At 31.2% G+C, this 23644-nt stretch overlaps 4 protein-coding genes across 4 annotated transcripts; all 4 read right to left on the reverse strand.

Annotated features, from left to right (window-relative positions):
* Window positions 1-6023: 6023 nt before the first annotated feature.
* Window positions 6024-13073, reverse strand: LOC110941494. Its single transcript, XM_022183136.1, has 10 exons — window positions 13004-13073; window positions 12872-12910; window positions 12471-12767; window positions 12127-12375; window positions 11610-12048; window positions 10541-11481; window positions 10307-10441; window positions 9247-9996; window positions 7544-9174; window positions 6024-6125 (listed from the first exon to the last, which is right to left on the reverse strand). Exons 1-10 carry the CDS (start codon window positions 13071-13073, stop codon window positions 6024-6026), a joined length of 4653 nt encoding a protein of 1550 aa, XP_022038828.1.
* A 580-nt stretch (window positions 13074-13653) lies between these two features.
* LOC110941499 lies at window positions 13654-14614 on the reverse strand. Its single transcript, XM_022183141.1, has 4 exons — window positions 14528-14614; window positions 14121-14450; window positions 13874-14053; window positions 13654-13776 (listed from the first exon to the last, which is right to left on the reverse strand). The coding sequence occupies exons 1-4, from the start codon at window positions 14612-14614 to the stop codon at window positions 13654-13656; spliced, it is 720 nt and encodes a 239-aa protein (XP_022038833.1).
* A 5714-nt stretch (window positions 14615-20328) lies between these two features.
* Window positions 20329-21552, reverse strand: LOC110870463. The gene is made up of 6 exons (XM_022119644.2): window positions 21412-21552; window positions 21109-21317; window positions 20887-21007; window positions 20621-20812; window positions 20445-20513; window positions 20329-20376 (listed from the first exon to the last, which is right to left on the reverse strand). Exons 1-6 carry the CDS (start codon window positions 21550-21552, stop codon window positions 20329-20331), a joined length of 780 nt encoding a protein of 259 aa, XP_021975336.2.
* A 638-nt stretch (window positions 21553-22190) lies between these two features.
* Window positions 22191-22784, reverse strand: LOC118481206. Its single transcript, XM_035976525.1, has 2 exons — window positions 22611-22784; window positions 22191-22514 (listed from the first exon to the last, which is right to left on the reverse strand). The coding sequence occupies exons 1-2, from the start codon at window positions 22761-22763 to the stop codon at window positions 22191-22193; spliced, it is 477 nt and encodes a 158-aa protein (XP_035832418.1). The 5' UTR covers window positions 22764-22784.
* Window positions 22785-23644: the final 860 nt, after the last annotated feature.

Here is a 23644-nt window from a genome sequence, read left to right on the forward strand (position 1 = left end):
CCTTATAAACATTTTTGAAGTAGGTTATACCCTTAACTACTTTAGTTTAATAAAATAAATAAATCATTTACATTATATTAATTTATATTTAGCGTACATCTTTTGTTAATTTCAGGATAAATAATTTTGAAATCTGATAAATATTTTAAAATATTAGATTATCTCCTATACGAATTGTTTAAATTTATATTAAATTTAATTTTATAATTATCTTTTAATTGATATTAATTATCTATAAAAACAAATCTAATAAATATTTTAAAATATTAGATTATCTCCTATACGAATTGTTTAAATTTATATTAAATTTAATTTTATAATTATCTTTTAATTGATATTAACTATCTATAAAAAATAGATGGCTTCAATGAATGACTTGTGTCCTCCCGTTGGTTTCTTTTATTATATAGTATAGATTATTATTAGAGTTAATTGCCCGGATGGTCCCTGTGGTTTCACGTTTTTTCACGTTTAGTCCCCACCTTTTGAAAATAGCATGTATGCTCCCTATGGTTTGTTATTTTGTTACTCGGATAGTCCCCTGAGTAGATGTCAGTTAGTTTGGAAATAACAGTTATGCTCCCTATGGTTTGTCATTTTGTTACTCGGATAGTCCCCAGAGTAAATGTTAGGGGACTATCCGAGTAACAAAATGACAAATCATAGGGAGCATACCTGCTATTTCCAAAAGGTGGGGACTAAACGTGAAAAAACATGAAACCACAGGGACCATCCGGGCAATTAACTCTTATTATTAAATAAAAATTTTATAATAAAAATAAACATGTGATAAAATGATATTTAATTTTTTGAACTGCTATTTTTTCGAATGGTTATCGTCCTGATGGCTCTTTTTTCCAAACGATCACTATTCGAACGACTCTTTTTTGAAACGACTACTATGACTCTTATTCAATGGCTATTTTTCTGGTCCCTATAAATACAACATTTCACTTTACATCCCACATTTGCACATCTTACTTCACAATTCAATTCAAATACAAAACTAATTAGAAGATACATATGGTGGTTATGATCCAATATGTGGTGGTTATGATCCAAGTGGTGCAGCCAAACCGTCGAATCTCAGGCGATCGAGACGTTCTAACCATGCTTCATCAAACTCTCCACCTCCACCGACAGCAGTCTACATTCCACCTGCAATAGTTACCCATCACCGGTTATAGTCTACCCTCCATCTGCAGCAAGGCCTAGACGATCACCATGTTTAAATCCTCACCTTGCAAATCCTTCGGGTGCAGTAGTCTACCGTCCTTGACCTTCAAAACTTTCACCTACACACCTTTTCCTCCGGTAGATGATATTTAAACCCTCTTACAAACGAGGAATTGAACTTGGTATATGAATACACCATGACTCTAGGGATGAGCATTTGGTACGGGTATCAATTTCCCCGTTTTTCGATACTGATATCGGTTTATTCGGTGCCGATACCAATTTTACCCGTTTTTTGGTACCAGTATCGGTTCGGTACTGAATGGGTACCATGCTTATCCCTACATGGCTCAACTACAATTTGATCGACTATGACATGGGGAGACTCAAACAAACTTCAATACAAACTTTCATGTCACAAACCTCCATCCAAGACATGTCTTACCTAACTGGGTTGAAGTGTACGAAACCGACCTGGTTGTGGAATACATATCTAGGTTGGACGAAGAATCGTACCCTCCATCTCCTTACGTCGGACGCAGTAATCGAGACGTAAGGTCATACGGTCGTGTTAGCGATCGTAGTGTGTTATCCCTAGAGTCCAACCTAGATGGTTGGGATGAGATGTATTAGGGTTTTTGTGTGTTTATTTAAGACGTGATATTTTATGTTTAATTATGTTAGGTGATGTTTTAATTAGATTTGTGTAATATTTTTAATTATGTTTATGTAATTTCTAGTTTTGGTTTGTGTAATATTATAATTAGGTTTGTAAAATAGTTTAGTCAGGTTTATCTTATTTTTATGTAATCTGGTTTATATATTTAATTTGTTTAATTTAATCAGGTTTACGGTTTTTAATTAAAAAAACAAAAACTTTTTTTAACCCAAAAAAACCTTTTCTTAATTTATTTAAATATGAGCTAATTGTCATTTTCTTCCTTGTGGTTTGTTCACTTTTGCTATTTCGGGCCAATTTTCAAAAATGCATCAGTTTCCTAGTTTTCTCCTGACAAACTGGAAACGTGCCACTTCAGTTCAAAAATTAAAAACCAGTTAAGTCAGACAGGTTAAATGAAGGGTATTATTGTCAATTCATAAAGCACACCGTAGTCATCCAATTACTTAATTAACACACTTAAGCATACGATTTTCATTTTGTAGCAATTAAGGGTTGTCCTACAGTCCACCCGTCAATCGTGTGTGCATATATGAGGTTTTTTTTAAAAAAAAAAAAAAAAAAACTGTTTTTTTAAGAAGTAGCCTTTGTCAACGGCTAGTTTAGAATGTGGCCCGCCAATATCGTCTGTTATTCATTGTCATTGCTACCACGAAGGACCGATAGCGCTCCCGTAATAACGCCTACGGTATGGATGGAGGACGCTATTGATGAGAAAATGGTTGAGGTGGATAGGCAATGATGCCACTACCACCAATCCTTACAATAGATAGATAGATCTCTGATTCACAAAGGAGTGTTTGGTCAAACTGATTAATTAAAATCACAAGATTTGTGATTAACGTGAATGGTTAGATTTAGTAGAGTATATATGATCTAATTAATGAGTATTTCAATGTGTGTTATTTAAAGTTGATGACACGGATTTTGAATTTTTAAAAGATGAGACCATGTTTTGCAATTAAACTCTTAGCCATCCGTAGTCATAAAGCCTTTTTGGAGGCGTTATGCGACATGTGGCATGTCATGTCACCCCGGGGCTTTATGGGGCGTTATGCAAGTTGAGGCCGTAGTCATAAAGCCCCTTTGTCATCATTACTCAATTATTTTAATTTTTATTTTTTTAATTAATTTCTAAGTTTTTTAAAATTAAAAATCATTGCATTAAATAAAAAACAATACATTAAAATTAAAAAAAACGGTAAAGAAAAAAAAACGTTACACCTAAAAAGATAAATTTATTCTTCGTCTTCATTGTCGTTCTCTTCTTCTTCCTCTTCGTTTTCTCCCGCATCCAAACCTACGTCTTCAAAGTTCCCGTCTTCGAATTCCTCACCTTGTTCTTCCTCGGAATCTTCTTCGTCGTCACCGTTGTATCGCATTGGGCGAATCGCCCAAGCATGCTCAACCAAATCCGCCTTCAACGTGTAATGTATTTCCTTAGATCGCAATAGTTGAGCATTTGCGAGTCTCTCTTCCATTGTTGCTTGGGTTCCTTCGACTAAATCTTCCGAAATATAGTTTTGGCATATCGCTCTTCTATTATCCTCTATGATCATATTATGCAAAATGATGCAAGCATACATGGTCATTCGTATTCTATCCTTATGCCACATGCGACAAGGATTTCTGATAAAATGTCATCGTTGCTGTAGAACCCCAAAACACCTCTCGATATCCTTTCTCGAAGACTCTTGTAATTTTTTAAAATACTTTCTTTTCTCATCGAACGTTTCAGAAAACCTTTTAACAATAATCGAATACTCCGGGTATATACCATCGCCCAAATAGTAGCCATGCTCGTAGTCGTTCCCGTTCGCATGAAGACCGACCTTTGGTATAGTTCCAGAAATGTAGCTCTCTAATAATGGTGAAGCCTCTAACGTATTAATATCGTTAAAACACCCGGCTACACCAAAGAAGGCCGACCAAACCCAAAGGTCGTATGACGCAACAGCTTGTAATACCAAAGTTGGCCCTTTATGATCACCCCGTGTATGTTGACCTCGCCATGCGATTGGACAATTATACCAACGCCATTGACGACAATCCAAGCTACCAATCATGCCGGGTATTCCATGCTTTTCTAGATGCACCTCATATATTTGTTGAAGGTCGTTCCCAGTGGGATTTCTCAAATAACGTTTTCCATATAACTTGCATATACCTAAAATATAATTTAATATATAAAAGTTTTACTAGTAAGCTACTAAAAAAGTAAATATATAAAAGTAAATAAATAAAAGTCAATAAAAAATACCATAGCAAAAATGTTCCAAGCAATCTCGAGTTGTTTTCTCCGCCATCTTCAAGTACTCGTCGTTGATGTCGTATGTGTTTCCGTATGCTAATATGCGTAAGGCGGATGTGACCTTTTGATTTGAGGTGAAGCCTAAATATCCCCGCGCGTTCATTCTTTGCTTAAGGAAATCATACTAATTTTCCAAATCATTATTAATGCGCAAAAATAACCTTTGGCTCATCCGAAAACGCCGTCTAAGAACATTGGGTCCGTGAACCGGCGTCGCATCAAAATAGTCTTTCATCAAACGCTCGTTCGCGGCTTCACGATCTCGCAAGATATAGGTGCGCCGCAAGATGGGTCGTGAAGGGGGGAGTAGACCGAACGTGCTCAAATGCTTGTACATGCACTCGTAACCGCTTCTTCCTCCTCCGCGTCTTCTTCGGGTGAAAAAAATCTTCGGTAAATATTGGTGAAGGAGTCTTCCAACGGGGAACCCATTTTTTTTAATAGGGTGGGAGTAGCTTCAACACTTTTTAAAAAATATATAGAGAAGGAGAGAATAGGGTGAGTATGAATTGTAAAAAAATGGAAGAGTTGGGAGTTATTTATAGAGTGAAATAAAAAACATTGATTTTTTTTTAAGATTATGACCGTTGTAACGGTCAAAAATTCAAAAAAAAAAAAAAACCAAAGCATGGCGCCATTATAGAGGTCGCGCCCACTTCCATTTCTCCTTCATACCGCCCCTTGTGGCGGTGTTCGGCAACGCGATTGGGCGCTATGCCCTGCCATACTGCCCCACTACAGAGGCACTTATGTCGAGTCTTAATTTTGTTTTTTCGAACGGCTAATTTTTTCCACTTAAATACTTAACCTCCCAAGGATTGAACATTGGTCTCCCCATAAGAGATAATTACTCTTGACCACTAGGCTATAACCTAAGGCCATGTGTAGTCATAAAGCCCCTTTGTGGGCGTTATACGACAAGTGACGAAATGCGTAAGAGATGGGCTTTATATCACAAGAGGGTGTAGTGGTAAGGGGGTTATATAACCCCTTCAATTATACATACATATGTATGTATATATATGTGTGTGTGAGTGGAGGGAAAGATTGTGCAATGATCACGCCGCAAAGATTATAACGGGAGCAAGATTTCCACCCCCCATAACGCTCCCCGTAATGATGTTCAGGGGCGTTATTGGGCTTCATGGTGAGAGATGGCGTTAGCGCTCCATTACACATGGGCCTTATGTCGAGTCTTAATATTTTGGACGTTACATGTTTTGTTTTAAATGTTGGTTTTGATTGGTTGTTATCAATGATGGTGAACGATGGATTGTGAGGTTATTGATGAGATCAACATCATTCAATCAAAATTTAACATTTAAATTCAAATTCAAAATATTGTAAAGTATCGACTTTAAAAAAAAACGTATGCATGAGCTAATTAGCTGCGTATATTTTAGCTAGAATTCAGATCAAATTAGAAATGTAAACATGGACACTTGTCTTTAACGGCTAACGAAACAAAAGCACGGTTACCGGTGGCAACTCAATGGCAAAGGACGACCTCATACGCTTGCGACCGTAGATAGCGTTAGGTAAGCCAAACCCACCATCTTTAGTTCCCAGAAAAACCCACCGTCCAAAAACTCACTACGATAAAACCCGGTTAAAATCAGATTCGAACTTGAGACTTACCGTCCCAAATCTATATATTCACTTCCCCACCAATTAATGCGAATTTATAAAGAAAGATAACTCTATAAATTATGAACTACATTAAATGAATAATCTACAAATATACAATTACTTATATCGGTTAAGTTTGGACACAAAGGTATATTATTAAATCGATTTCTAATTAAGCTTTCTAAGGGTATCCGGGGCACCAGCGGTAACCCCTTTCGGTGACCCAAGTCACCTAGCGGGAGCACCGCCGCCGTTGGTGCGGGGAGGGGGTGCGGGGAGGGGAATCGGGGAGAAGTCACCGCGTGAAGAGGGAGGAGATGGTGGGCCCATCTGTTATTTCAACCAATCAAAACATTTTTTTAATAAAAAAACAAGTCACCTAATAGGGGAGTGCCGCCATCAAATTAGGGTGTGAGGGGAGTTTAAGAGGGGAGTTGACATGGCATAAGCTGATTCGGTGTGCGTAAGAGAGGGGACTCCCCTCTTAGGGGAGTGCCCCGCTCACCCTAAAGTCTCATCGGTCTCTGAAAATTTACGGACAAACATTTCAATGTACTAGGTATTGAAAAAAAATGTAATTTTACATACTAAATAATAAAACAATATATCTTTAAAAACCTCATTTATTACACGGGTTGAATAAATGTAATTTTATATATTAAATAATAAAAAAATATTATATTTTAAAAACCTCGTGTATTGTAATCTATATACCAAATAATAAAAAAGTTAATTTTTTTAAAAACTTTATGTATTACGTGAGTTGAATAAATGTAATTCTAGATTAATAGTATATTAAATAAATATAATTTTGGATTAATAGTGTATTAAATAAATATAATTTTGGATAAAGTCTTATATATAAATTTTAAGTAATCAATATATTTGATAAATAATAAAAATACTAATAATAGTAAAAAATCTAATTTATATACTAAATCTATTTTATACTATAATAAAAGAAACTAACTTTTGGATACGTGTCATTTATTAAAGGTATTCTTAAATATATATACTTATCTTATATTAATTAAATAAATAATAAATTAATATTAAATATTATCATACTTTAATTAAACATGGTTAGTTATTATAAATTATAACTAAAGATGACATAGTGAATGCATGTTGTATTTAACAATAAGTGATTAAATAGATGGCCAAAGAGTTGAACTTCAATTGAAATGTATTCAACTATCTATAACCTTCTAACGTATTTAGTTAAAAAAAATATTTTAGTAATTTATTAGTATATTCCTTGTTTGAAAATCAAAGAAATAATATTATAATTGAAAAGTATAGATTAAATTTAAATTAAATACTAATTATCTATAGTTAAGTAGAAGAGATTAAACAAAATAATATTTAGTAGAAGAGTTATATATAATTATTTAGAAGAGATTAAATTAAATAATAACTATCCATAAGATATTAAACTAAATAATATTTCGTAGTAGGGTTATTTATAATTAATAAGAAGAGATTAAACTTAAATTAAACTTAAATAATAATTATCCATAAGACATGGTCTAATATGATGACAAGTGTCCAAAGTTAGTTTCTTTTATTATAAACTAGGTTATCACCCGGGAAATGCTTCCCGGGCTAGAGAAAGTTATACATGTCACTTATTATTTAAAAGCAATGCATACTTAAATAAAATGATAAACAAACTAAGTGACATGATATATGAAATGAAAAAGCAACAGTTTACATCATAAGCTACCAAAGACTTCTTTATAGACTACATTAGACGTTTTATTTGTTGGTTTTCCCTCAGCATCAAATATCAATATTTTAACTCCTTCTCTGGTCTTGACCCTTGATAATGCAACGTACAACTGACCATGAGTGAACACAGGATCTTTCAAATACAGACCAACTTTTGATAAAGATTGTCCTTGACTCTTGTTAATTGTCATGGCAAAACAAACTGATAAAGGAAATTGTCTCCTTTGGAATTCGAATGGTATTTTTTTGTCTGACGGAATCATATTAAGTCTTGGAATAAAAACTCTTGTGCCGATATTACCGCCGGATATCACTTCAGCTTCTATTACCCGTTTGCCTAGAAAAGTAATTCTTAGCCTTGTCCCGTTACATAAACCTTTTTGTTGATCGATGTTTCGTAGAAGCATGACAGGAACACCAACTTTAAGAACTAATCTATGATTAGGCAAGCCTGAAATCTTAAGAGCATTTAAGTTCTCCGTTGAGTATAAGCCTTCTTGAAATGAATCAAGCATTTGTTCAGTTTGACATATGCTATCGGAACTCAAATACTCTTTAGCATCACCTGGAAATAACGAAAGCAATCGATCGTTAATTTCATGAACTACATCATTTTTTGGTGCTAGAATTGCTCGCTCAGAAAAAAAACCAGGATTCCGAAATTGTTCCATAATTGAAGGGTAGACGAAGTCAATTAAGCTTTGTATTGGATCAGAATTATCGGTGATTAATAGATCATCTGGTATCTGAATAATTGCTTCACCATCGTTATCATCTCCCAACTTACCTTCACCAATATCAAGCAGCCATTTCGCAAACTCCCTGATAGACTCCATATCAGAACTTTCAGCTCCAATTGTTAGGCGCATGTTTTTAGTCAACCTTAACAATTTGCACTTTGACCATATATATGAAGAGCTTAAAGAAGCACAAACAATTTGTTGTCTAGTACCATTAGGAATAACTGGTAGGATTTGTCTAAAGTCACCGCCGAATACAAAAACTTTCCCTCCAAACGGAACATCAGAACGAATACTCCTACCGTCAGAAAATACGTCAGACATCGTCCTATCTAAAGCTTCAAAGGCATGTTTATGGACCATCGGTGCTTCATCCCATATGATCAATTGAGTTTCCTTTAATAATTTTGCGATATCACTATTTGGCTTAATATGACACATGGAATCTTCAGTCAGATTAATTGGGATATGGAAGCGAGAATGGGCTGTCCTACCACGAGAAAGTAATAACAAAGCAATGCCACTTGAAGCAACATTTAAAACTATCTCACCTCTACAACGAACTGCTGAAGACAAAGTTTTCCATAAAAACGTTTTTCCAGTTCCACCGTAACCATAGACGAAAAATAACCCTCCTTTACGGCTTGCAACTGCTGACATTATTTCCTCAAAAACAGATCGTTGTTCATCTGTCAAACATTGATGCAAATTATTAAACTCAGCTTGTACTTGATCTACGTCGTGTGATAGCTCTTCATTGATTAGACGATTAGTAGCATCACGTAACGAATTATCATCAGGGAAAGGCATCGTGTTAAATCCTCGTAACGACGAACCATTCGAAAGTAAATACTTTTCAATTTCCAACAAAGTAAGGTTTTTAATTTGATGTTCAGGAAGAAGTAAACCTAAAAAAAATTTAATTGTTATTAATAATGAAACGGAAAACTGTAATGTAAAATAGAAAGACATGTAAGAACCTTGAATATTTGTTTCTTTTTGACGTCTGTATAAAATATCATCTGCTAAGTATTTCCACGTGTTCTCCCAAACAAACTCTGGCCGTGAAAGTGTATTTGACAACAGCAACGTAGCAAATAACGCTCGCAGATACCCAGCATGTCCTTCAAAACTTGCTTCTTTAATGGCCTCAACATATTCATTGTCATCATCTAACAGCCCCATTGCGTAGCAAGCATCTCTAAATGTCGGGAATAACTGACCGTTAACAGTACGTATTTCCTCAAAGGATCTGGGACCTCTAACTTTATTCAGAAGTATCCTCAAAAAATAAGGTTCTCCTAACGCAGGAGACACAGAATGTATACGTCCAACAGTTTGATACGTCTTACGTACCTGCCAAGATCTATCTTGAGGTTTCCAAACAAATTTGGTAGGAAACTCGACATAAGTCAACTTTCTAGCATTTTCATCTGACTCGTTTAATTTCATCCATTCAACAAATATTGAAGAAGCAACAGAAGGCTTGCTTAACACATTATCAATATCGTCATCCGCACCATACACAACATTCTGTTGACCCGGCATGTGAAAGGGAAGCCTCATAACAGCAGGATACCTATAATGAACCTCATTTGAGAATATTCTCCATGATGCTTCACAAGCTGAAATATATCTGCAATCATAATATTCCTTGATCTCATCTCTTGGCTTATCATTAATGGTTGGATTTGAAAGACCAGAAACAACCGCAGTAGCCATATCAGGGCCTTTATTAATGTACTTGAACAAATATTTAACTGAACCAGATTGATTACACCATTCTACATTTATGTGTTCTTGATATCTTTTTAGAAGTCTTTTGTTATATGGAACAACGCTTCTGTTGTCCAAACTAACACCAGATTTTATAACTGTGTGTCCGGAATCGCGTCTTCGGTATACAGGGAAACCACTTGAATCAACAGTTGTATGTGATGAAAATTTCTTTGGAAAGTTTTTTGAACATCTTTTGTCAACCATGCAAGGACAATTCAAATTAGCATTTCCACATGGACCGTGAATCATATAATCACTTACCAAGGAATAAAGTTCCGGATCTATCAGGAATCTCAGCGGATATGAATGGATCTATGTAATCTACTGTAGGAAGTTTGTGATCGACATTCATAAATAAGCATATATGTGCATGAGGAAGACCACGCTTCTGGAATTCTACAGTATAAACAACTAAAAAAACACATATTGAGTATTTTATAAAAGTAATTGCAAATTATAAACGAAAAAAAGAAAAGTAAAAAAAAACTAACATACCAGCATTAATCTCACCGAGATAATTCGAATCCTTCAAATCTTTCAGTATGGAATCAAGCTTAATTTTAAACAATCGACACAATATGTCAGGCCTGTCTTCAGCTTTGATGGAAGAATCTTTTAGAAATCTCTTTACTTCTGGCCATTTTGGATTACAAGTTATAGTTATGAAGAAATCTGGATACCCGAATGACTTACATAAGGCCATTGCATCAAGGTAGTTTTGTTGCATGAATCTTGCACCTCCAGTAAATGAAGAAGGTAGTATAACAGCCTTTCCAGTGTCTTTTAAAGTTTGTTTTCCTTTAGCTTTATGCTTCTGAAGATTTTCAAATGTCTCAGATCGAAGTTTTGTTTGTTGTCTCCGAATGAAATGTAGCCTCTCGCTCTCGATCATAGTATATGCATCAACTAAAAATTGTTGCAACAACCTTCTTCCATTAAGAATTAAGGAAAAACCATAATTTCTATCTTGGATCCTGTATGCAAAAAATTCTCTCATGGTGCACTTTGGCTTTATTTTCTTTTGCGTGACAATGAAATCTCTATGGGGAATATCAATTCTATATCCATCATCACCATATGGGAATAGCAACGGATATTGCAAGGCAAGATATGATGGATGTAATTCACTAATACGCTGGAGCATTCCAGACTGAGTCTCCACAAGAATATCACGATGATCTATAGCTTTATCTATGTCTCCGACAACCAAAGCAGCAATTTCAGACGTGGTTGGTAAGTTATATATTCTGCCATCTTTTTCTCTTTTATACATAAGACGGAGTTTAAGATTAGCCTCTGGGGATTCGTGAAAATGGTCTCTGACCATCCTATATGTCTTAACCAACATATTTTCTGAATCTAAAAAATTCCTCAAATACTGTATCATTTCAACATCAAGCTCTTTATCATTAGAGGACGAAGATTTGCTTGTTTTCCTAACAAAATATAAATAAAGTATATAAAGTTAATATAGGATAATAATAATAATAATAATAATAATAGAACATTGTTTTTTTTTAAATAATTATAAGTAAAAAAAGATGGTGCTTATAATTAATCATACCCGAATAATGTCTGTCTGTTTGTTATTTCATTTTCAGTGTCATATATGTATAGCTGACAAAACTGAGGTTGATTTCCATTAGAAGGTTTAAGACTACCGATGCAATGATAGTTTTGACCACTTATACGATATACAAATGGAGCGTTTCCCTTGTTAATAGTAGAATCAACCTTTCCACCCATAGATGTAAAAGAGAACATAGAGTTGTATCGTCTAATATTCTTCTGGAAAAACTTGCTTTTTTCGTTTGTCGAAGAAAACAAATTTTGATAAGACGGATGAGCATCCTTTAAAGGCGGTAGCTCAACTTTACCATACCCACAACACATACCATAACATAGTTTATTCAGAGTTATTCGCCCTTTTCCACCTTCTGATGTCCATAACTTTGCACTACAGATTTGGCATGTAAGAACTTGGTCACCATGGTCCAAATAATCTATTAAAAAAATATTAATGGTTATTTTGCAGTTTCATAATAAAATATATCACATAATAGTAATAAATAGAATTAAACCTTTAGATACCCCTTTGTAAGGGTCGTCCACTCTAACTAAAACAACATCATCTTCATCAGAATCCAAATTGACCATCGGTATAGGAGTGGTATCACGTTTCTTGTGCTCAAGCTTACGTTTACCGGAAGACAACCTTGTAATTGTAGAAGTAGTACCAAATACCGATTGATTGTTACTACTATTGATGCGAGGAGAAATGGAATATCTAAGAGTTTCATTTGACGGTGTGGATTTGGTTCTGGAATTATCTAAAGGTTAAATAATTTTATCATAAATGTTAGTATAAGCATATTGATTAGTAAGATGTATTATATAAGAAAGACAAAAGAAACTTAAGAAATACCTGTTATGTTTGAAAGTAATGAAGTTGTATGATTTATACTTGTATGAGGAGAAAAGGAGCATACGTTGCGATCAATAGTGTTAGAAGACTGCAGCGAACTTATGTTGTCAGGAAATATGTTAGAAACATTTGTTGATGATGACGATTTCTTTGATCTCTTGGTATTATTAGAAGACTGCAGCGAACTTATGTTCTCAGGCAAAATGTTAGGAACATTTGTTGATGATGACGATTTCTTTGATCTCTTGTTATCAATTATTATTTTCCGAAGCTTACGTCTTTCAGCAGTTGAGTCAACTTAATAATTAAAAAGTTAGAATACATAAGAAACATAAGAATTAGTAGCGTTCGAACCATACAATGTAAACATTATACTTTTAATTAGATTTAACAGAATTTACCATTTGAGATATCTGAAAGAGGAGTTCTAATAATAGGACCTAAAAAACACAAACATAAATACAGGTTTAATATAAAAAATTGAAAGTTGTGGTTAGATAAATGAAAACTGAGTAACTTAGTATGTCACTTACTGTTAAATCTTTGTTGTAATGAATTCGGATCCTTTGAAGATGAACGCGAGTTATATGATCTTTTTGACATAGTATATGTGAATAATCACAACTTCATTAACAACAACGACAAATAAAATTATTATAAAACAAAATTGTTCATATTAAAATTGTAGAATAGGTAAAGGAAAAGGAACTGGTGATAATTACATCTTGTATGTAATATGCACTAATGATGAATACATATAGAATTACCTTCAAAAATCTAATGCGGATGAAGTGGAACATAAAGAATTGAAATGTGTGTATGAATGTCTTTCAAATTGAGAAGTTGTCTCTTTTGAATTTCATTAAATATTATGCATATCAAATATACTAATGCAAAATGAGAGGCTTAAATAATTGCTTTTATATATTTCGCATTAATTGAGACCAACTATTAGAATTGCTAAATTGATTTTCGATTATATTCAATTATATACTTTCTAAATTTAGTTTAAATGTTCCATTTATACATAGTCAACGATATTATCACGGAAAACACCAAAATTTCAATAATAAAAATTAGAATCGAGTCTAATACATAAAACAAACTTGAAAAATCAAATCTTTAAACTCGTGTGACTAAACAAAAATAAAAAATAAATTCTTAAATAGTAACTCTGTAGACTTCAATGAAAATCTTTCCCAGTTTTTTCTTCATCAACCTTACGCTTTGTAGAACAACTCGGAAATGCTGGATCAACATCGTACAACTCATACAGATTACGTTTACCTTTTGCGATATTCTCCTCCTGTAAATGAAAAATATGTTTTCTATTAGTTACTTAAATATATATCAGATTTCTAAAATAAGTGATAATACGTATTGCTTATAAGCAATATTTTTACCTGTTTAGTCAAAAGGCTCTTTTTAACATGAAAAATAAGAGAATAATCGCTGCTTATCGCAGTGGTATCATAAACTTCATCAAATTTTTCGATATTTTCATGGGTAACTTGAATCTTATAAGCAAACAACTTCCCAACCAAAGATTTAATCTCCTTTGGAAATGTTGAATATCCATCGATCTGTTAATATTTTACAAATGTTAAAATAAATATTATAGAATAAAAGTATTATAAACTGAAAATATACCGATTCATTATCTTTTAGCAATTCAGCAGCAGATTTATTCAAAACCTGTACAGCTTGATCATGAAGTAATATAAGATGAGTTGAATCAGTATCGTCCTCAACTTCAATTTTGATCTTAAATTTCGGTAGAGGTTTTATGATGTGTTCAAAACATTCATAGTTAGAGCAGTGATAAACTTCAAATTTATTAGAATCACAAGAACCATCAAGTGGAAGATATTCCTCAATCTCCATAGTAGCCTCATGCAAACATGTTGGACACGTCATGTAGTACCAACCAAAACCAGTAACAATGTTCTTGATGATACCGAATATGATAAAAGCCTTTGGCTAAAAAAATACAAAAAATACAATAAATAATTAAAATAAATAATTGAAAAGTTTAACATAACATTAGTTACACATACCTTAGTTGTCTCCCATAAAACATCAATGCTACTGAAAGATGCATTGTTAAAAAACTCAGAACAGACATCATTAGATGTTGAAAACATGATTGCTTCAAAATATATGCCAAAGTTCAATTTGAGATAATAGGTTTAATGTAAAACCAGTTGTATTTATAAGGTTACATAATTCATTAAGTATGAAAAAGATTACGAAATAACAAATGTAATAAATAATATTATTTGGAAAGATTTGAATTGATAAAATATAATGGAAATTTAAATACTTTAATTATATGAATTATTTCAAAAAAATAGATTATCTTTAATATGGAAAGTAATTAAAAATCGTTTATATTTAAAATCAACATAATTCAATTGTTAAAAAAAATAATATACATTTTTTTCTTATTTGTTATTAAATAAAGAAGAGATAAATAATACAAAATGTTAACAAAACTAATTATTATATAGCCGTTGTTTATTATCATAGGTCACCTCAATACCTTCTTTCAATGAATAACATCATTACTTTTACTTAATCCATTCTAACAAATTCAAAAAATAATATTATCACTTCAACAACAACAACAAACACCATCGGTTAGGGTTTTGAAGTTCCTTTCTTACATGTTCTTGAAGACAATCAAATTGTACGGAATAAAGATTGGTGTGTAATTTCAAAGAAAAGATACGAATCGTATCTCCAGTTCCGTTAACCGGTTAGTATTTCTTGGATCATACCTTGATTTATTTAGATATTTAAGTTTAGATCTGATACATAATGAACAGGAAATCGATTAAAACAAAAATTCAGTATTAATTAAACATTGCATGTTAAGAATATCTTGGATTTAGAGTGTTAACAAAATTGATAGATGCTATAACTCATAAAAGGAATAACTTTATAGTTAAGAAACGAATGAAATGGTTAAGTTAATTAATTATTTTATAAAATTATGTAAATATGATACCTGTATGTTAAACATATACCAAATGGAAGATATAACTTTTTCTCATTATAAATAATCATAACATTAAAAATATGAATTTTAGTCAGAATAAGATGTTTGGATCAATTTTGCAAGATGTATGTCTGTTTGATGATTCTTAATTAAACTTTAGAATAAACTTATTTAACTATAAAAAATATGAACTCCAAATAATAAGTATTATGCAATGCAGTGTACAAAATGGTTCTATGGTTTGTTCAACTGATGGAAGATCCTAAAGAGCTTTCGTTGGTATGTGTACTTTCAGTTTCTAAATTGATCAAATATAAGGTTATAACAATATGATTTAATTAAATATGTTACTTTGTACCTAAGACAACCTGTATAATGTAGATGGTACCTGTTGCATTTGTTAAAAAAAAATGGGGCAATGACTGGCAACATATGAACATAGAGGTTCGTCATGAAGACGGTAGACATTGGATGGTAAGACTTAGACACATGGATGATCTACCAGTATTAACAGATGGTTGGAGGGCTGTTGTTAATAATCTTCATTTGTTAAGAAACACATGGCTATTATTTAGAAGCATCGGAGAAAAAGTGTTGGAGGTTTTTCCTTTCATAAACAATGTTCATGGTGAATCATACATAACAAAGAACAACTACACAAAACTCGGTCTTACGGTAAGCATAATGTTTGATAGTAAATACATTGTGAACATTGTAGACAATTGAAATGTAATACATATTTAGTAATTATCATTATTAATAAGATTTAATAACTTGCAGGTAATTCCAGATGAATTTATTAACATGTTCTACAAAAACCACGAGCTAAACGGCAGTTACCAAGTATTTGCAGGAGGTAAGTACTGGGATCTAATGGCAGCTAAACTACATGTTACTTATGCTTTTACAGATGGATGGCCGAAACTGTGTGAAAGTTTGAACATATGTGATGGTGACACGCTGGTATTCGATAAGATTGGTAATGTGATATTTCATCTGAGAGCATTCAGGAATGGAATCGAAGTTGCATTGGGTATTCAAAAAGAAGCAGTAGAAAGCGATTTCTGTGAAATAATATCTCAATCAACATATCAACGAAATGCTTATTATGTAAGTATCTTCCAGTTTAAAAATAAAGGTTTAACAAATAGATTTGATTATTAATATTTATAAATTTTATTTACAGAAATTTGTTGATTCTGATAATGGAACGGATACAAGTGGAGATACGTTGATGAATCAGGTTAAAGACGTTGGAAGTGAAACTGAGAAGATGATGAATACAAGAAAAGGAGTTCAAGGTAGTGAGAAGGTAATAATCACTTAATATAAATAGAAACAACATTCAATATGATTAGTATGTATTTGATTTACAAATTCATATGTTTAAAATATGTACTAAATAGATTGAAAAGAAATGCAAAAAGGTTGCACAACTTGTTGATACAAGATCAAAAAAGGGAAAGCAAAATGAAGAAAAATCAGAAGTTGTCAAACCAGATGTTTCAATCTGTCGTAGATCATCAAAAAAAAGAGAGGTAACAATTGATTTAATTAGTGATTGCTATAGAACCAAATTTATAATTACTTATTGGAAATATTATTTATTATTGATATTAACCTTCAAATGTTGTTAACTACTATAATAAGGTATCTAAAGTTGGAGATGAAAGCCAAACCATACAACATAGTGGAAAACGAAAGAAGCCTGAAATTGATGAAGAAAATTATGAGTTTACAAAAAAAGGAGAAAATAGATTGGTATGATAAATTGTATAATTAGTCGTAGTTAAATAATGTATAAATTATAGTGTACATCTTAATAATAATATGAAATATTATTTATGTAGAGGCTTCCTGTTGAAGTGGCGAGGAGATCTGGTCTTACAAAGAAGCTCCATGCATTGAAGATTAAAACTCTGGATGGAACAATAATGGAGAACGAAGTGGAAACCGAAAAAAATGGGAAGGTACCGCGTTACAAAATGGTCAATTGGGGTAACTTTATGTCAGCAAATGGTTTGAAGAATGGTGATATTCTTCACTTCAACTTTGTTACCTCATCACAGGTGATGGAACTAACAAATGTGGATCGAATTTAAGGCATGTAGAAGGATGGTAATACATCTTTTTGTTGGTTTATTGGTGGTTAATAGTTATGGTTGTTTTGGATAGTTATATATTTTGATATGAACATGTTGTTGGTAGTTGGTTTTCTAAAACTTTAGTTATTATTTCAGTATATGTATGATGGGAAGTTTTTGAAACAATATATTATATACCAATACATATGAATGTTAACAATATTGTTTAATGATACTGATAGTTAGCATCATCATAAAGTTGATAGAGAGTATTTTGACCATTCTCAATTATCACCAGCTAATCAAACACCTTTAAATTTGTGTCACTTAACTGTTGATCATGAAACCTATGTTAAAATACGTTAATGAAACCAAAAACTATAGCATAACAGAAAAAGTAACAAAATGACCTTATTGACGTACCATTTCTTCCAAAATCCGATTATACAAATATGGAATTGATTAGTTAACAATATTTTCGAAAATTAACATTTAGAAACTTCATCAACATTTTTGAATTAGATTTCGTTTCTTTTTCTTTTTGGTTTATTCTATTAGGCCCAACTAATTCTACTATATAAAGGATCAACATAGTATATTCAATTATAGGTTTCAAAACCATTTCATAATGGTTTATATTCCTTTCGATATCATACTGTTTGAAATTTTAATTAGGCTCTGTGGTAGAGACATTAAGCGGTACAAATGTGTATGCAAACAATGGAATGAAGGGCTATCATCATGGCCGTTTGAATGGTTACACGTCAACTATGGTAAACAATATGCGGTAATGTATTATACTTATCTTGTACTAACATTCAATATTTAAATTACTTTTTACAAAAATGTCTATTTTTTCTTAAAAATTAATTTCCGATTTATGGACGCAGGAAAGTTTCTGGGAGGATTGCCCAACGCTATATAGAATCATTTATGACGAGTACTTTCCTCCTCAATCAAAACGCCGAAAGTTAATGGAAAAAGATTATGACGCAATGGAATAAGATAAAATGATCGGAGAAAAGAAACATTAGTCTTTTGGAACATTTACCTTATGGCTTGTTTGTTCGTTATAATAAGTGTTTTCTATGATATGAATAATATTTCCAGTTTTAATTTTGGATGGATTAAATAATATCGTGATATGCAAACGAATGTTTTTTGATTGTTATAATTATTAATCTGTTATATAATAATATGTGTAAAATGAAATTTTAATTGTGGTTTTTCATAAAGAAAAAAACAAATCAATAATTAACAACATGAAAATAGGTTAGACATCTAATTTATATGTAAATGGATTTAATAATTTTTTGTATGGGCCTGGTCCAAAAAAATGTCACATCTTTTCTGACCCATTACAATTCCCATGTTTTCTATGATATGAATAATATTTCCAGTTTTAATTTTGGATGGATTAAATAATATCGTGATATGCAAACGAATGTTTTTTGATTGTTATAATTATTAATCTGTTATATAATAATATGTGTAAAATGAAATTTTAATTGTGGTTTTTCATAAAGAAAAAAACAAATCAATAATTAACAACATGAAAATAGGTTATACATGTAATTTATATGTAAATGGATTTAATAATTTTTTGTATGGGCCTAGTCCAAAACAATGTCACATCTTTTCTGACCCATTACAATTCCCATATTTTACTTTTAAAAAATATACTTTCTATATATAATATATATAATAGATTTTGTCATATTGTTTACATACTTCTTTTTTCTGCCGGGAAAAATATAAAAATATTAACAATTTAAAAAAAATAAATTTAAATTTGATTGATTAACGATATAGGAAATAGATGAAAAAAATATAAACCAAAAATAATATTTTCTAAGAAAAATTTTTTATGCAACATTTTAATGTAACCCTATTAATTGGCGATATCAAAATATACTCACCAACATACAATGTCAAAATTTTTATTCAATATTTCAAACTTTGTTATAGTACCATACTACTATAATATTAATATACTATTAATTGATATTTTTTTATCAAACTTAACTACGAAAAAATTAAAATGTAACAATTGTAATCAAATTCTAAAATACTGTTAAGGAAAGTTGTCCATTATTGATTCATTCTCAATAATATTTAAAAGAAAAAGGGTTGACTAATCATGTTAATATATGACAATTAAATATACAACCAATTAATTGTAAACGTTAAATATCATCAAAATTATAGAATTTTTTTGTTAATAAGGTTTTTACGTATCTCAATCAAGATAATGAAATATATTATTTTGTATATAATTCTTAAATACAGTAAAATGTAAAAATTTTTTTATGATGATTAGAGTAAGACAATATAATTAAATCATTAAATAAGATAAGTCTATTCAATTATAAAATAAAGTGCTATTTATAAAAATTAAATACTCATTGAGAACACATAAGAAAACAAAAACAATGATTTGAAAGAAAATACGACAATCAAATCAAATAAAAAACCATTCAAGGATTATCCCACATATAAAATCAAACAATTCAAAATCCATAATAAACGCAAAACCACGTGTTCAAACACAAACCATAATAAAAACCAAACACAAATATTGTTTATAAAAATGTAGGAAATTATTTCTCAGTCTTCGGAATCAATGTCTTAGAAAGACCAACAACTTCATCTTCGACAATCTCATCACTCATGCGGCGCTTTGTAGAAGAACAACGTAATGCATCATCTACTTCATAAACTTCACCTAGATTGCGTTTTACTTCACAAGAAGACGCCTTCTTACTGCTTCCATCTACATTGGAGATAGGCGTAACATTGTCACCGGTGAATGAAGCATATCCTAAAAAAAAACAATAAGAATAAATATTAAAATAAAATTTAAAGTAAAATAAAAATTTATTAAATTACCTTAGTAACCTCACAAGCATTAGACAGATTGGCGGACAACGGAACACCATACGATTCCGACTGCTCATGCTGCAATTCAAAATAAAAAATACAATAAAGTAAAAGTGGTTATAATTATATACACCGAAGACGAAAAGAATATGAAAAAATAAGAATTACATAATTGCAAATTAGACCTGGTTAATGTTGAATTTGGAATAGAGAGCAGCAATAATATCATCATCGTTTGTTGCCATTGCAATACCGTAATTCTCGACTTGATATTCAATGTTATAGTCGCTAATATTTATGACAAACGCATATTTCTTTCCAACCAACGTGTCAAATAACTCAGGATAGGGATTGGGTATCTCACCGGAATTAACAACCTATTATTTTAAAAAATTAATTGTTACTGAGTAAGAGTACAAAAATTAATAACATGGAAAATTACTTAGATTACCTGATCTTGGACAGCAAGTAAGTCTTTTGCAGATTTCTTAAATATTTTGAAAGCTTCATAATCAAACAGCGTTAATGAAACAGTACCAGATGAATCTTGGACCCTGATAGGTATCTTGAAACTATTATATTAAAATTAAGAACAAATGAAATTGTTAATATTAGATCATACCAAAGTAATTTCAGTTTAAAATTGTATAAAGAGATAACAAAATTTTCAAACCGCGGAATTGCATAAATGTCCACTCCTTGACATTCGTTGTTGGTGCAAACCAAACCCTTTGTTTCACCAGCATCACATGAACCGTCATCACCCTCTTTGGTTACAAATCTATCCTCGACACGTGATTTGCAGTGGTTACAACCATTGTAATACCAAAGCTTATCCGTACATATGGCCGTGACTGTGCCAATAACCAACACCTTCTTTTTCTAATAAAAATAATTAACAATATTAATCTTAAAATGAAAGTATAATACATACCAATATATAAAATAAGAATTGCAAAATAAAAAAAAAATATACCTCTAATACTGTTCCAAGTAAACCAATGAGCATGAAATCTCCTTTATTGAGGAACTCATCTTCCACCGTTGAAATAAGATAAGAACCACCATTGTCATTCGATGAGGAAGAAGATGAAACTTTGGCAACATACCTATACATAATTATAAGTTAATGAATAAAATTATAACTTAAACTAAATTAATATTGTTAGATTATTATTTCGGTATTACTACATATACCTCTCTCTGAAAGAAGAAATTTCTTCAATGTCAGCTTTATCAATAAAAAGCCTACTTAGATCAAAACTGTTGGCCACTCCACGCTTTCCTGAAATGAAAAAAGAACAAACAATTAAATCAATATTTACTGCATAAAACATATAAAATATATGTAAATATAATGCTAACTTATAACATACTAAAAAAATAATAAATTATGAGATGAAGATTTGAAATGTACCCTTGTAAAGATTTACTGTACCAAAGTGGCAAATGATAACAACATATTTCTCGCGTTTTTTGTCATTCATGTAATTAAACATGTCGACAGCAAAAGAATCCCACAACGTAACAGGACATTTTTGACCTCTAAAAATAACATAAAATTAAATAAATGAACCAAAAACAATTTAATACGAAGATAAAATTGTAAATCTTGTCTACTAAATCAAATACTAACTCAAGGTCTTCAATTTTCAGATTCAGTCTTTTTCCTTTGCTGCCATCTTTCTTTGTTGTGTCTTCAATGTTGAAACACACTTCCACAATCCAATGAAATCTAGACAACAAAATAAGTGGTTAAACAAACTTAATATATATCACAAACAAACTAAAAGAGGATGTAAGACACATACCAATAGCAGTATTAACTTCTACTTTATTCTGAACAACATCTTTTAGATTGACAAAATTAAATTTGTATTTCGGACCACACCAGTCAACTACTTTCTCAACAGAAGTGTAAAAATACAAAGATATTTTTTCATTCTTGTTGACCACTTTAGAAGATGACTTATTAGCAGCAAGAGAAGGTTTAGTAATCTGAATACATTCATCAAGCTGTAGGAACTCTTCGAATCTTTCTAACAACTTATGAAGGCAGCTAGCTTGTATCATATTGCCCTAAAAATTGAAACGACAAAATTAGATATATACATTTCATATAAAATTAGATTTTCTAGATTTAACCGAACAAAATTAGTAGAATAAAAACGGTACCATTTCATCCATAAAGATCATATCCAGCCGATATGTTTCATTCTTATTCTGATTCATCATTTTCCTTGATGTGCTAACGATCTTCACTCTAATGGAATAGTTATTTGAATAACTATTTAAATCATTAAGCATAGTAACCTTTGCAACCTCCATTTCACAGCTGAAATATAAACATTAAAGAGTAAGTGCAAATAGAATTAGCATTATCAATAATGTAAAGTTAAAAAAAAACTCTACACTTGGAATTTAATTTACCGAAACCAGGTTGAGAGCTAAGATTGAATGAAATGAGAAAAGTGATTTGCAATTGTTGACATAAATCGATTTATATAGTATGCCAATGATTAATGCAAATTTAGAAACGTTATTCATATTAAAGGAAGGTTTCATATTCAAAATAATTAAAAAAATAAAATAATTTTATTACCTTGATAAAAAAAAATAACAGTTGTATATAGGTTTAGTTTGTATATGAAATCTATTGTTACTATTGTTATTGTTATGTTATTATTAGAAACTGATAAATTAATAGAAACGTTTAGCTAATTTATCGAAATTGCATTTAAAGGTTTCTATCTATGAATGTAATGATTATAAATAGTGCTAAATATCTAACGAATTTTAAATTGAAAATTTATTTTTAGAAGTATATTGAATCGCTAATACAACCTTCATTATTATTCAGTTATTATAAAATTTGTAAACGGTATCCATATTAAAGGAAGATTTCGTATTGGAAGTAAAAAAATAATATATTTTTATTACCGTGATAGACAAAATAACAGTTGTAGTTAGAGTGATTATGAAATCTAATGTTAATTTTAGAAAAGGATAAATTAAAACAAATCAGTACGTAATTTTTAAAATTATATTTTTAAAAGTATTTTGAATCGTAGTAATGGATGGAGCATTATTAGGCAGGTTTTAATTCTTTAAATTTGATGATTAGTCAACGTTATGTCGAAAAATTAAAACACACACATTGTGCATAAAAATGTGTGACGTTATATTATATCTTCAAATCATCAGCCAAA

Source organism: Helianthus annuus, chromosome 1, assembly GCF_002127325.2.
Source record: "Helianthus annuus cultivar XRQ/B chromosome 1, HanXRQr2.0-SUNRISE, whole genome shotgun sequence".
In the NCBI taxonomy this organism is placed as follows: domain Eukaryota; kingdom Viridiplantae; phylum Streptophyta; class Magnoliopsida; order Asterales; family Asteraceae; genus Helianthus; species Helianthus annuus.

Coding starts and splice junctions, on each gene's coding strand:
- LOC110941494 (XM_022183136.1), bottom strand. CDS start 13,073: ATGTCAAAAAGATCATATAACTCGCGTTCATCTTCAAAGGATCCGAAT. Junction 9,175..9,246: donor AAAAGAAACAAATATTCAAG/GTTCTTACATGT, acceptor AATTTTTTTTAG/GTTTACTTCTTCCTGAACAT. Junction 6,126..7,543: donor CAACAAATAAAACGTCTAAT/GTAGTCTATAAA, acceptor TTGAAATAACAG/ATGGGCCCACCATCTCCTCC.
- LOC110941499 (XM_022183141.1), bottom strand. CDS start 14,614: ATGTTTTCAACATCTAATGATGTCTGTTCTGAGTTTTTTAACAATGCA. Junction 14,054..14,120: donor TGCTAAAAGATAATGAATCG/GTATATTTTCAG, acceptor AAATATTAACAG/ATCGATGGATATTCAACATT. Junction 13,777..13,873: donor AGAGCCTTTTGACTAAACAG/GTAAAAATATTG, acceptor TTTCATTTACAG/GAGGAGAATATCGCAAAAGG.
- LOC110870463 (XM_022119644.2), bottom strand. CDS start 21,552: ATGTATAGGTATGTTGCCAAAGTTTCATCTTCTTCCTCATCGAATGAC. Junction 21,318..21,411: donor TACTTGGAACAGTATTAGAG/GTATATTTTTTT, acceptor TATTTTTATTAG/AAAAAGAAGGTGTTGGTTAT. Junction 20,377..20,444: donor ATGCTTGTGAGGTTACTAAG/GTAATTTAATAA, acceptor GTTTTTTTTTAG/GATATGCTTCATTCACCGGT.
- LOC118481206 (XM_035976525.1), bottom strand. CDS start 22,763: ATGGAGGTTGCAAAGGTTACTATGCTTAATGATTTAAATAGTTATTCA. Junction 22,515..22,610: donor TGATCTTTATGGATGAAATG/GTACCGTTTTTA, acceptor TTCAATTTTTAG/GGCAATATGATACAAGCTAG.